Source organism: Patiria miniata, unplaced genomic scaffold, assembly GCF_015706575.1.
Source record: "Patiria miniata isolate m_02_andy unplaced genomic scaffold, ASM1570657v1 HiC_scaffold_5, whole genome shotgun sequence".
Classification (NCBI taxonomy): domain Eukaryota; kingdom Metazoa; phylum Echinodermata; class Asteroidea; order Valvatida; family Asterinidae; genus Patiria; species Patiria miniata.
Genome location: NW_024037072.1, coordinates 38,336,162 through 38,349,780, shown reverse-complemented (window position 1 = coordinate 38,349,780; position 13,619 = coordinate 38,336,162). Strand labels below are relative to the sequence as shown.

Sequence of the window (13,619 nt, the reverse complement as noted above, 5' to 3'; positions counted from 1 at the left end):
TTTTGGAAAAAAAAATAATAATCCAGGTACTTCTGCAAAAAGCACTCAAAATATCTGCCTTGTTGTCATGGTAACACTATAGTGTGGAGATTCCTTCTCTCCAGTTATTGGCTGGTTTCTTGCCTTGCAGCTGCCTCGCAGTTGTCAAATTCCTTAATTTGTTTTTGATGGTTAAAAGTTTTAATTTGTATGTAAATCCCCATTTGAATTTCATGGAATGCTAGACACATGGATCTCATGCAGTTCATCTACACGTACATGTACCGGTATGATACATGTTCATTTTACATAAACAAGTTTACACAATCATAAATGTGCACTGTACCGGTACGTATGATCATTTATCATCATATGCACAGCAGCCTATGAAGCAAATGTACATATCGCTTACCTCCTATGCTGTACATGTACCATAGACACATGTGTTCCGTACCTTATACATTCTAGTACTGATTTCATTTGTAAGCTATAAATAGCCCCTGCTGAATCTGTGAATGTTGCCTCACGGCAAGTGGGGGTGTACTAATGACGTGTGTTGTTGGGAGTGGGAGGTGATTGCCCAAAGCCTGAAAATAATAAAACGTGTCTCATTTTTGTAATAACATTGTACATGTACATTGTAAGTCAATATTGTCATACAATGTCAGCCAATTTGTTATTGTATGTACCGTGTACATTGTACATGTATGTAGAAGTCAATTTGCTTTTTCACAAGATACAACGTACGTGTATAGTGTACATGCATGTGTGTACGTGTACCGGTACACGTTTGTGTGTGCTTGTTCATACATAATTTGAAATATTAAAGGATACTGTAGTTTGCAACAACCTCAACCCATCTGTAGTGTCAGTGCACAAAGGTCCTTTCAGTGTTTATGTTAATTTTGAAATCAGCAGACTTGTAATTTGCTGTTGTTGGTCCATAGACACAGACATTTAAAGGTATTGTAGGCCTACAACATTTGCAAACATCAAAAAACAAAACTGCCAAACTAATGTGAAATACCGGTACCTTACTGGACTTTTAGTGAACGACAGTGTAAAACATCCTGTAAAATCGTGGCACCTGATGTGCCGTCATTTTCAAGAAAAGTGGTATTTTTGTATCAATTTCCAATGCTGGTCGGCCGACCAGCATTTGAAAAAAAATGGCTTTTTTCAAATACTGCCCCGAATTATCATTATTTAGTTAAGTTGCATTTGTTTGCAATCGATTACACACCTATGAATGGGTTCAAGCCAGCTAGACTGTTTCCCCAACCTTACAATTGCCTGACATCTATGAAATTGCTCTGTTTCATCGTAAGTGGGGTCAGGGAACCAGACTACAGGAACATGGTTGTTTTTCTGGTTTTTCCAGCATCTACGAACACAAAACTTCAAACAAGTTAGTGTAACAATATTTCCTATGAAATACTAACCCCTCAAATCCATCTATTTCTGAAAATTACTGCAAAAGCAAACGTTGTATATTCCCTTTAAAGGTACTGTACAACATTTGCAAACATTAAAAAAACAAAAGTATCAAATTATTAAGAAATACATGTACCTCGCTTGACAAAGTCTCAAGCATCCTGTGAATACTGCCCCCAATTTACCAAGTCAAGTTAGTCCACATTTTGTTTGCAATCGGTTACACATCCATGAACGGGTGCATGCCAGCTAGTCTGACCCAACTTGACAATTCCCAGATGTCTATAAATTGCTCTGTTTGGTGTGAAGTAGGGTCAGGGAACCAGACTCAAGAACAGCAAAAAATGTTCTTAGTTTCTCCAGCATCTATGAACACAAAACTTTAAACAGGGCAGTACTGGTACGTGTAACAACATTTGCTTTAAAATACTAACCTCTAAATCCATCCATTTCTGAAAAGTACAGCGGCAAAAGTACAGTTTGTAAACGTTGTATGTTAATTACCTTAAACACATGATTAAAAAAAATAAAGAATTCCTCACCATACTCTAAAAATGTGGATATCACAAAATGTAAACAACCAAGGAAAAAGTACATTTTGTAAACATTGTACATGTATATTACCTTAAACACATGATTATAAAACAAATTCAAGAATTCTTCACCATACTCTAAAAATTTGGATATCACAAAATGTAAACAACCAAAGAAATCTATACATGTACTTCTTCTATTTTGGTAACACAGGCAAACTATCTGAAAAACTGAACTGGCTGATTTTCAGCCGCTATACATGTACATGTATGTTTACAGTTGGTTAAATGTGATTTGATCAATAGGGGCTATAAATAGACTCTCGTCCTTCCATACAGTGCACCTCAGGCCGTTTGAGTGGTTCTCTGTTTAATCATTTATATATTGCCTGGGTCTGTTGTCTGCATATTTGAAAATGATGCACACATGTACACGTACACATGTGACAATGTACATGTAATACTAGTGGATTGTAGTTTTTTGTATTGTGAAATCCTGTATCATTCAGGCCTATTGTGTGGTAATTGTATTGTGTGGAAAAATTGTTGTCTTTTCTTTTTGTTTATAATTTGATTCCATTAATTAACTCTGATGTCCTAGCCATTACTCCGAGTACTACAGAATACTACAAAAATTATGTATGCAGGCACCACGTACAAAACTGTACCCCAAAATACTATGAGTTTTGTGCCCAATTACTGTTTAAAGTATTGCATGTAGTAGTATTTTTTTTTAGCTTTAGGTGAGGTTAGGGTTTAGGCAATAGCATGTACCGGTATTGTGCATAATTATGTGCACATGTACCTATCATTCAAAAAAATTAGTCACACTCTAAAACTACTCAGATTTTTTTTTCTTTTTCACAAATTTGTAAAAGTAGACAACAGAGAAAAAAAAGAAATAATGTTAACTTTATTCCTTGATTTGGCAAGGCTTCATATTCGTCTGGCCTTTTATTATTAACCCTAACCCCCTAGGCCCTTGTTGCTTACAACCATCCTCAATCCTCCAAAATCCTCCAAAATTTGGAACTCCGCCTAAATTTTTCAAAATTGTCAGACAGTCCTGCCTCAAAATGCATTCATCCTCAATCCTCCAAAATCCTCCTCATCCCAAAATTTCGCACTTGTGTTTAAATGAAGGATAACCAACACCAAATCCTTCAAAATCATCAGACAGTCCTGCCTCAAAATGCATTCATCCTCAATCCTCCAAAATCCTCTTGTGCTTCAATCACCATTCATCCTCAATCCTCCAAAATCCTCATGTGCTTCAATCACCATTCATCCTCAATCCTCCAGAATCCTCATTTGATTCAATCACCATTCATCCTCAATCCTCTAGAATCCTCCAAAACCGCCAGGAGGATTTTGGAGGAGTGAGGTGGGTTAGGGTTAAAGTTTAGCATTGAAATTACTTTACTTAATTAATACCAGACAAAGTTTGTATTTTACAACTCAGAATAACAATTTTTTAATCACTGGCCAAAAGGTACATTGTACATTTACACATGTACCGTATGTAGTTAACAAACAACTACATGTACTTCTGAAACAACATTCTGAAAAGACATGTACACTGTTTCATCCCACATGGTTTCTATTGTAACCCACCTTTGATTGGACACTAGTGGCTTTTTCCATAGATGCCTCATTGGTGCAAAGTTTACTGTGTATAATAAGTTCCTATTGTGGGATACACTGTAAGTATTTTTCTGGGTCTGGTGGTTGAACTTACAGTGTACATTTTAGAGTAAAAGGTACGAGCTCTAGTCATGTTACACAATTGCACATTTGAACTTCACAAGTTGAACTTTGGAAGTCTACAGCTGTAACACAAAAACCATTTACATACAATATTCCTTCCTACTAAGTGTAGCACCACGTATGGCAAAACCACATGTACCAATTTTACAAATTACTTAGTAACTTCGCAGACAATAAAAAAGAAAGGTTTGAATGTCATTTGTAGGGAATTTTACAAATGAAATCCAGGCTACGTGAGAAAACAAAACATATTTCACGTTAACGACGCTGGCGAAGTTACAGCTTACACCATGAAGCTGTAGAATATCCTGCTGTATTGATGCACCGATGCACAATGGCTCTCTATGAACAATCTGAACAGCAACTTTTGAGATTTGAATTTTGGGGCTGGGTTTCTTTAGCGTGTACCCATGTTTTTCTTAATCGGGTACCCAGTTCCCGTAAGTATACTGTACATGTATGTGCACACCCCTAGTGTGGTTGATGAAAATTTACACCTGTTTTGCTTGAAAAGAAAATTGAATTTGTTTATAACAATTTGCTCTTTTCACGCTCCGCCATAGACATGCAGAGCCTCGATCTGTCAATTTTAAACAATGAAAATAGCCGGTTCAGTGATCTGAACCCCGACACGGGAATCACTGAACTGGCTATAGTCATTGTGTAAAGTTGCCAGATCGAGGCTGTGCATGCCTGTGGCGGAAGCGTGAAAAGAGCGAATTATGTGGTGCTCATAAAAGTTTACAGGAGCCAGTTCCATTAAGTGTACATGTACCTCATAAATTGTGTAGGCCTGCATGAACATGTGTACATCAAGTTGATAAGTGGTACGTAGGGGTGTACATGTACATGTGGGTTTACGGTATAAAATTGTCACTTGCACATGTGTACATACAGTACAGGTACCTTACAACAATGTTTGCAAGCAGATTTATACATTGAAGTTTTTTTTTCTACTTAAAACACTACTCCTTCCAGAAATTACATAGCACAATCACATGACTCATCATTGGCCTGCAGCTTCATTGGCCTGCAGCTTCCACAATCCAATCGAGCTTGTTTAGTACAATGTTGTACATGTACATGTACATGTACACAGGCGCGGTTCTACGGGGGGGCTAGGGGGGGGGGCTTTAGCCCCCCCAAAATTTTGTCTAGCCCCCCAAAAATAAATTCCGTAAAAAAAAAATTGCATTAGCAAAAAGAAGGATTGTGATGTACATGTACATGCGAACGGTCTCCCTAAAAAAAATAGTCGTGACAAGGGTGCATTAGTTAATATAGTGTCAATGATTTTAGGATTTTATTGGCGCTCCTCATTGAAAATATGGCATGAGGCCTCCCCCCCCCCCCCCCCCCCCCCCCACCTCTTGATTTTCGGAGGCCTAAGTGTCTGGAAAACACCGGTCCACATTTCAGCACGCCTCCCTGAAAAAAATTCTGGATCCACCCTGCTAGCCCCCCAAAAATATTGGTTCTAGAACCGCGCCTGCATGTACATGTATGTACGGTACTGTACATACATGTACATGTACATGCCTTGCATGTGTATACCGGTACATGTGTCAGTTGCTTTGAAAAATGCCACATTTCCATGTGTACACTACCGTACATGTGTATGTATGTGACCTGAATAAGGATGTACATTGTACATTATAAGAGTTCAAATGTCTTCAGGTACATGTACATCACATTGTATTCAGAAATATTGACAAAATAATATTGGCCTGTGGTTTTCCTCATAAAAGTATCAACTTTAAAAGCCCATTTTGACTAGAAATAGCAATGACAGCAATCGTCTGATGATGACGATGGTCTATGAGCAAACGTCTGACGGTAATCGTGAGCAATAACAACAACAACAATGACGACAGCAGAATCCTGTGGGATGTCCCGGCCCACTTTGGCCCACTTCCATCAGGTCAAGGTGAAAGCGTGTTACTGTGTACGAACTTCAGACTCTCGTGCAGTGTGTTGTGATGACAAATTCCACTGGCTTCACTACGCGGAGTACCGACTCTTGTTTTGTTAACTGGTATTGCAATATCATCAGCTTACGTCACTGATCCCTGTACATGCATGAGTGGACCATGGAGTGTCCTGCTTTATCATTACAGGGGGTGTCGACTCCTAGAGTTCACGCAAGAATTAGGACGTTGCAATGTATGCAATATAAATGATTTGCTACTGTTAGAGTTCTGCAATTTTTATGTAGACATCAATGGTGTGACAAGTGTCAAGCCTTATTTGAACCCTGTTTATTTTTTTCCGTCAAGAGGAAAATTTACATTCTAAATACAAAATGTAACATCACCTTTTTGGCATTAATTTGAATACATACATTGTTCATGCACTTCCTTTGATAGTGTTAAGTCATGAATAGATGGGCTTGGCTTTGTTGTGTGAAAGTTTGGGATGATCACATCATCATGTGACCATAACACTATTTTGTAATCAAAGAGTATTTCGTACAGACGGGACAATGTACATGTACATGTGTGCACATGTATACATCCATGAACATGTATGTTGTACATGTATGTGGATATGTATGTATGTTCATACATATGTACATATGCACAATAAATGCATGTACTGGTACATGTATGTGTACCTGGGGTATGCAAATTAAAAAAAATAAAAAATGGGAATACCATACCTACCGGTACATGCTGTTATTGCTGTATCAGAGTAGCATTAACATTTTATGAAGAAAAACAGATCAAAATGTAAAATGCAGCTGTTGCCGTATTTGTGAGTATTATTTTTATGATATACATTTAGGGCCTAAAAATGCAAGTTTTAGTTTTTGTGAATTTTATTTTAACGACCAGCATAAAAATATACGCTTTGTATCCCGATGCCAATTATTTTATCTCTTTTAACCCTAACTCCCAAAGAGTTCATTTGGGGTAAAAAATACAATGTACCACTACAAAGATTATATGCAGGAACCAAATACCAGAAAATACTATGAGTGCTGTGCCCACTTACATGCTGAAGTACTGCATACTACAGTTTACTACTTACTAGTAGTATTTTGTAGCTTTGGGTGAGGTTAGGGTTAAAAAGCACATTTTAATGCGCAGGTTTATTGCATTTTTACTCCACAAGTACCGTACATGTACAATGTAAATAAATATTTCAAACTGAACTGAACGCTAGATTTGTTTCTTGTCACTTAGACAATGGTGTGCCACATGTACATGGTTAGATACGTGTATGGTCTAAAACTAAAAGTTCTTCCATGGGTATGACATGTCAAATAATCCCTAGCTTTATCATCAAAATACATGCATACACATGTACCGGTACATAGTACATTTGTACATGTATGAATGTGTACATGTACATGTACCGGTACACATACCGGTACCGGTACATGTAAGTCCGGTCCATCTTCTTGAAAACCACATACATTTACTAGTCCAGCGGATATGTGAAAATTTTTTTGCACTTTTGCATACAAGCAACAGATGTTTATACATGTACATGTATACCGGTATGTAACATCAAATGTAAGATAAGTTACAGCATTAATTAAAACCTTCCTACTGATAGAACTGTCACAAACTGTCAAAAAACTCAACCCACTTCCTCTCCCATAGCTTTTGTACAGGCTGGTCTCCAACTTCCAGAACCCCTATGGATTAAACCATGTACATTGTACATGTACGTGTAGGCCTAACTGTCAAAACCTGTTGAAGGGGTAGATAGCGGTACATACCAGTAGGGTGTCCCTGAATACTGATACAACTTTTACTACAATTCCATAGACCTTATGCATAGCATGCGTAGCAGCCATTGCCAGGGCAATGCCTCTGTTTTGCTGGGGTATGCATGAGTGAACCTTTTGTGCCTTCATTGTTACTCAATTAAATCAATCATTACCAGGTACTCAGCAGTACTGGTAAACCTACTTATACCCACCATATCTATTATTATAACACCTCACCCACAGATTCTGTGTCTTGATTGGCCGAGAGCGAGTCACATGTTACTTTCTAATTTTGCTATCTTTCTGTGCACGGCCAAAAGTACTATACCCGTAGCAACCAAAGTACTATACCATTGGCAACCAAAGTACTATTTCCACGGCGCGGTATTTGTGTGCAAATGGATGCTTGTGTGCGTGTTGCGCGTAGCGCGTATTGTTCCAAAGAGAGCGCGCCGCAGACTTTGGTTCAAACATTTCGTGAAGGGGTAGTTTGGAAGAGAGAAATACATTTTCCACCAATTTTGTATTGAAATTGAAGTTTATTTCAACTGTGTTCAGATTTAAATAATTTAAAATATTAAAATCAAGCAGAATCTGTGGGTGAAATATTGAATGCTTTATCTCGTGGTGAAGTAAAACTAGCCTCCATGGACCATTCTATTTTCCCTCGGCTTCGCCTCGGGAAAATAGAATGTCCATGGATCACCTCGGGAGGCTAGTTTTACTACACCACTCGAAGCATTCAATATTTGTATACTGTCAGTCAAGGCATGGTACCTTCAGTTGACAAAATTGCCACAGCCTGTCAAATTTACCAATAAGAGCCAAATTTACAAAACTGTTAAAAACTGTCACTTGCTAGATGTTGACAGATAGGGCATTCCTCTCTGTTTTGTCACTGAGAGGGGGGAGGGTGTTAAGGTAGAATACATAATGAAGGATTGATTGTGCCTGTGGATGTGTCCAGCTGCTGTCTATTCCCAAAGGTGTATTTAGGTTGATAGCTGTATTACTATTAGTACACGTATGTACACACAGTAATCGTTTCCATGAACTGGGCTTTGAGTGCATGACTGATACAAGCTATGCTTCCAAGAATCCTGTTTGCCTGCTAGAGACGCATTGTATTTTAATAAGATGTACTGATGTGTTGACCCTTCTGAATCAGATGAGTAACACATCAGATATACATGTACATGTACTTGTACATGTACCTCGGATTTCTGTAATACAGTGAAAATTGACATAATTGAAATAGTTGAAAATCAGATGAGTACGGGGGGGGGGGTGTATTTTTTTGGGGGGGGGGGGGAGATTTCGTGAAGATTTACATGTACATACTAAAGATTTACATTGTACACATCCTGCGCATGGTATTTGAGCTTTCCAGGCACGGTTCCAAGTGTGATTTCAAAAAGCAAGGATTATATTGTAGACTTTGAACCCCCTCCCCCCCAAAAAAAGTGATAATTCCTGAGAGTGTGTTGTGGACAAATGCAATGTACATGTAGGTCTCCCAAATTTCAAAAATACCAAAAATTTTCAAAAAAAAATATTTTGAACAATTTTCCATTTCAAAAATAACATCCCGCCTCCTGCTATCTCCTATTCAGAATGCTAAACTGTTGGTGTGATTAATTGACCCTGCGATATTTTGAGGCTGTGTTCAGGCTAACAAAGATGCCGAATATAGTACATAATTTACTACTTTTTATTCTTCTCATTTCAGGTTTTGTTTGCAGCCTGTGCAACGAGAGCAAAGACACAGCCGTAGCCCAACTCTTGTCCCATCTGCCCCTCCTGCGGCCCGGCAACAACGATGTCAAGCAGGAGTACCTCAACCTCATCCCCAAGATCCTGCTGCACTCGGTGGAGAACTCCCAGCACCTGGAAGAGAGTCGGCAGGTCTTGTCGTTCCTCCTCATCCACCCGGCGCTGTCCAACGAGGACCGGAGTTCGCTGGCGTGGTGGCTGGGCCGACTGGAGGAACATACCAACAGCCAGGCTGGATTCCCCTCAAGGCTCCAAGTCTCGCCCGATCTGTCCCCCTCCCAGTCCCCTTCCCCGTCCCCCTCTCCATTCCCGGGGGTACTGAACTCAGACACTGGCCGCAATGGCCTCCAGGGTGGCTTGAACGGTTGGCGGGCTCAGCCTTCTTTCAGGGACTCAGGGGCAGTAGATTTTTCCCCCTCGTCACATTTTCTGGGCAGCTGTGTGCCCCACCAGCCCCTAACGAATACGCTCTCAGCACCCCCGGCTGTGAACGTTACCGGCCCCTCCAACGATGTAGCAAGTAAGTACTTCTCAAGTAAGTACAAACAACTCATTCTCCATATTTGAAAAGATGATAAAAAGGAAACATGTTTACTGTATATTAATGGGGACACTTACAAATGTAGAATCTACATTTGTAAATAAGCTTACTCAATTTGTAGAACTGTAAGTTAGTCAAACATAATAACTTGGGAAAAACAGGAATTACCCATCCCCCATTTAGCTTCATACTTGTATCATGGCTTAAGGAGAAAAAAATGAATCAGTTATCCATAGGTTTCTGCAATAGTTATTAACCCCAATCCATCCACATCCTGTTAAATTCACCTGATGGTTTTGAAGTTATGGTAGGAACGGGAAGGTACAGTGTGGCTGTAATGTCTTTTACATAAAACTGGAAAACGATTCTGATATGTGCAAAAAAATGTGGAGGATTTCGTAAGATGCAAATTCATTTGTGAAGAATGTTCTTGATGTATTAGCTAGGCAAAGAAACATTGCTAGATGTGTAAGTTTTGTCCAAGACTAGTACAATATACATGTAGCTCTGTTAATTTCAGACTCTGGTTTTGTAAGTAACCACTGACTGCCAAAAGTGAAGTACCGGTACCGGTAAGTAATAGTGGTTGGTTGCTGTTGCTGCACCTATATCAGATTCAAACCAGCCAGCCAACCAGTGGCCAGTTCGGTGGTCGAGTGGTACGACATCTGCACTCACTAAGCAGGAGGTCCTAGGCTCGAGTCTCATCCGAGTAAGCTTGTGAATTCTTGCAAGCCTTCGAACAACACTGGATGCCGTGAATCAGTTTAGGGCAAAGTCAAATATTAAATAACCACTGGTATGTTTTTGTCAATTTGTGATTTCCTTCCCTTGCAGGTTCCCACGCCGGCCCCTCGTTACCCATGCACCCGCGCAAGAGCCGCAGCCACTCCCTGACCCCGCCCAATTCCTGTAGCAACACCCCGTCCCCTCAGCCGCCCTCGGATTGGCCCTCCGAGGAGGAGCTTGAGCCTCGGACCAGCCGCTCGCTGTCCTTACCCCTGGAGCACGCACCGCTGTCGCCCCAGAGCAGCACGGCGTCGTCGGGCAGCAGTACCGAGGCCCACGGGGAGGACGGATTGTGGTGTTACGGAGGCGGTCATCAGGCACTCCAGAAGAGGAACAGTTTCCTTGAGGAGAACAGCGGCATGAGAGGTGAACTTTGATTTTGAAGAACTGCTAAACAGAAGGAAAACAAATGTGCTTGGCAAATTTCTTTAGCAAACCAATAATGGGTTTGGAATATTCAGAAGCAATCACCCATGTCATTTTGGTCCGTAATTTAACCAGTAACTGCCAGTTTATTTCCATACATTTTTATAATCCCGTTGCATGGTCTTTGTGGTTGGAAAATTTCATTAAAAACATTATTTTTTGTGTGCTTCGCAAATTTGTTTGCTTAAAGCCTCCATGAAAATTAAAAAAAAGAAATGGGCATTTTTTCAACTCTTATCCATCAACTCCACTGAGGTTGAAAGACACTCTTCAACTTTTAATTTTGCAATAAATAGAGTTTTGCAACAGTATATTTGCTTAAAACCTCTATGAAAATAAAGAAAGAAATAGGCATTTTTTTCAACTCAAGATTGTCCATCAACTCTACTAAGATTGAAAGGCACTCTTCAACTTTTAATTTTGCAATAAACAGAGTTTTGCAACAGTTTATTGCGCAGCAAAATGCATGGCTGAGTAGAGTTCACTGACATGCAGCAGGCATTTGGAACAGGATATTACACAACGAGAGTGACAACCATCAAATTTGAACCAATAGAAAGAGATCCGCTGAAGCAATCAGAGACAACCTCGTGTGACACAATTACACAATTCCGTTCCGATTCAGGAAATTTGGAAATCGTGCCCAATTCAGAGGAAATAACCTGTTAATACTTCCCCTCGGAACTCCCCCCCCCCACCCCATCCCCTTCACTTTCTGTAATCCTGGTTAATGACACAGTGTCGCTTGGCCCATCAACAGTGGACAGATCTCGTGACTGGCTTAATGAAGCTGGGCTGATGTCCAAAAGGATTGAGCATTCAGGAAATGAATGGGATGAATGATACTTGTTTGACAGGTGGTCCAGAAAGAACAAGAAAACTAGTCCAGGGAAAGCGGGCACAAAAACTCTGTTCTCGGGTATTGGGAGCACTGGCCAATCAAAGTGTGAAACTAGGCTGCGGTGGCCGGTTGCCTGAGGCCATGCGGTCATGTTGATGCTGTCATCTGACCCTTGTGGTCAGTCTGACTTGCAGCTCTTGTGGGGGGGGGGGGGTCTTTGCACTTTTTGCATTGACCGCTTAACTCATGGGATCAGGGGCTTGTTTCACTGAGTTGCCTAACAGTTTAGCAGAAAAATTTGTGCTCTCTCAAAGAGAAACTTTCTGCTTACCTTGAGCATACATGGATGTCACAGTTCTGACAAGTCAGCACTTGTACGTAGCCTGACATATCTACTACATTTATGTTAGTACTAGGTGTATTAATTTGTGATTCTCCAAACAAATGTGTAGATGGTTTGTCATATCGCATTACAAATGTACGTGTGCGTGTAAAACTCATCAAATATGTATTTGACAAACGATGCAACTAAATCTCAAAACTCAAAATCTCAATGACTTCGTTTGTAGCTTTAGGTGAGGTTAGGGTTATTAGTATCGGCATGCTGTCCTGTCCCATAATCTTCACGTAAACTTGAATCCTCGATCCTGATTGGTTGATCCATCGCAACAAACAGTGCTACATGTAACCATGCAGCATGGTCACTATTCTAAGAGGTGCGCGCCATTTCGTACACACACGCAGGTGTAATAGGATAACCGCTGAAAAGCTTTTAGTGCGTCAAGTTTGCCTGAAGATAAATTTGTTGTCTTTCTCACGCTCGTAGAACACAGAAAATGTGGTGCATCTGTGTCCCACATACCACGAGGCCGAATGTGGGACACACACGCACTACATTATTCTGTGTTCCACTCACGCTTGCGGGATAACTAATATAATCTGACAAAGTGCAAATACATATACAGTGCATAAACAGCGCAACCAAGCATTTGTTTTTCTTCCAATGAAATTCTGTTGTTTCTTTCTTCCCAGATGTGCCGTCCTGGTTAAAGAGCCTAAGGTTACACAAGTATTCAGGATTGTTCCAACAGATGACGTATGAGGAGATGATGCTACTAAATGAGGGCAAGCTAGAATCCATGGTAAGCTAGCTGGAATTCCTTGATGAAACATCATCAGGCAAAAATATGTTGTAAAGGACTGTTCAGAGTTTGAGGCTTGTTTATTCAAATTGATGTAAGTTGTGAATTTTACAAAAATTAGTTGGAAATCAGGCCAGTTCATCCTTGATGAGAAACCAAAAGTGACTTTCACTGGGAATGTTTTGTGGCATCAATTTCACTGTACATGTATACATATTATTATTACAATTTGGCCAAAGTACAATTATACAACAAGCAATCCACAGAAATAAACAAAACTAAACAAGAACAACCCAATCCAAGCTGGCCAGGATTGACAAAAGTAAAAAAAAAACACTGTGACTCGATCCTAACTGAAATGGTCACATACAAAAATAAATTGTGATGAAAAAAAAGACCACATTGAAATGAAATTAAAAAAAAAAGTAAGAGATTAAAAAGATTAGGAGTTAAAAACATTGCCAAAAATTAAAAGTTATCAAAGGTAAGAATAGCTGGCTTAAAAACATAACAATATGCAGATACAACAGATGGCTTAAGAAAAACCAAATACTACAACAAAATATAAAATGATAAATGATAAGCAATCAGAAAAGTGCATTCGTGTTGAGTATAAACCAGCCATTGATACACGTAACTACATGTTTTTTCCCCTCCGCCTTCAAGGCCTACACAA

At 39.8% G+C, this 13,619-nt stretch overlaps 1 protein-coding gene across 3 annotated transcripts in view; it reads left to right on the top strand.

Annotated features, from left to right (window-relative positions):
- LOC119740252 (protein Smaug homolog 1-like) overlaps window positions 1-13,619 on the top strand; it is a 43,128-nt gene that overhangs the window by 15,449 nt on the left and 14,060 nt on the right. For 2 of the 3 annotated variants that reach the window (XM_038215505.1, XM_038215506.1), the window contains exons 3-5: window positions 9,161-9,739; window positions 10,583-10,900; window positions 12,834-12,943. In XM_038215505.1, the coding sequence (XP_038071433.1) occupies window positions 9,161-9,739; window positions 10,583-10,900; window positions 12,834-12,943 (1,007 nt within the window). The remainder of the gene's footprint in view (window positions 1-9,160; window positions 9,740-10,582; window positions 10,901-12,833; window positions 12,944-13,619) is intronic. The other variant, XM_038215508.1, reaches the window with a different exon arrangement.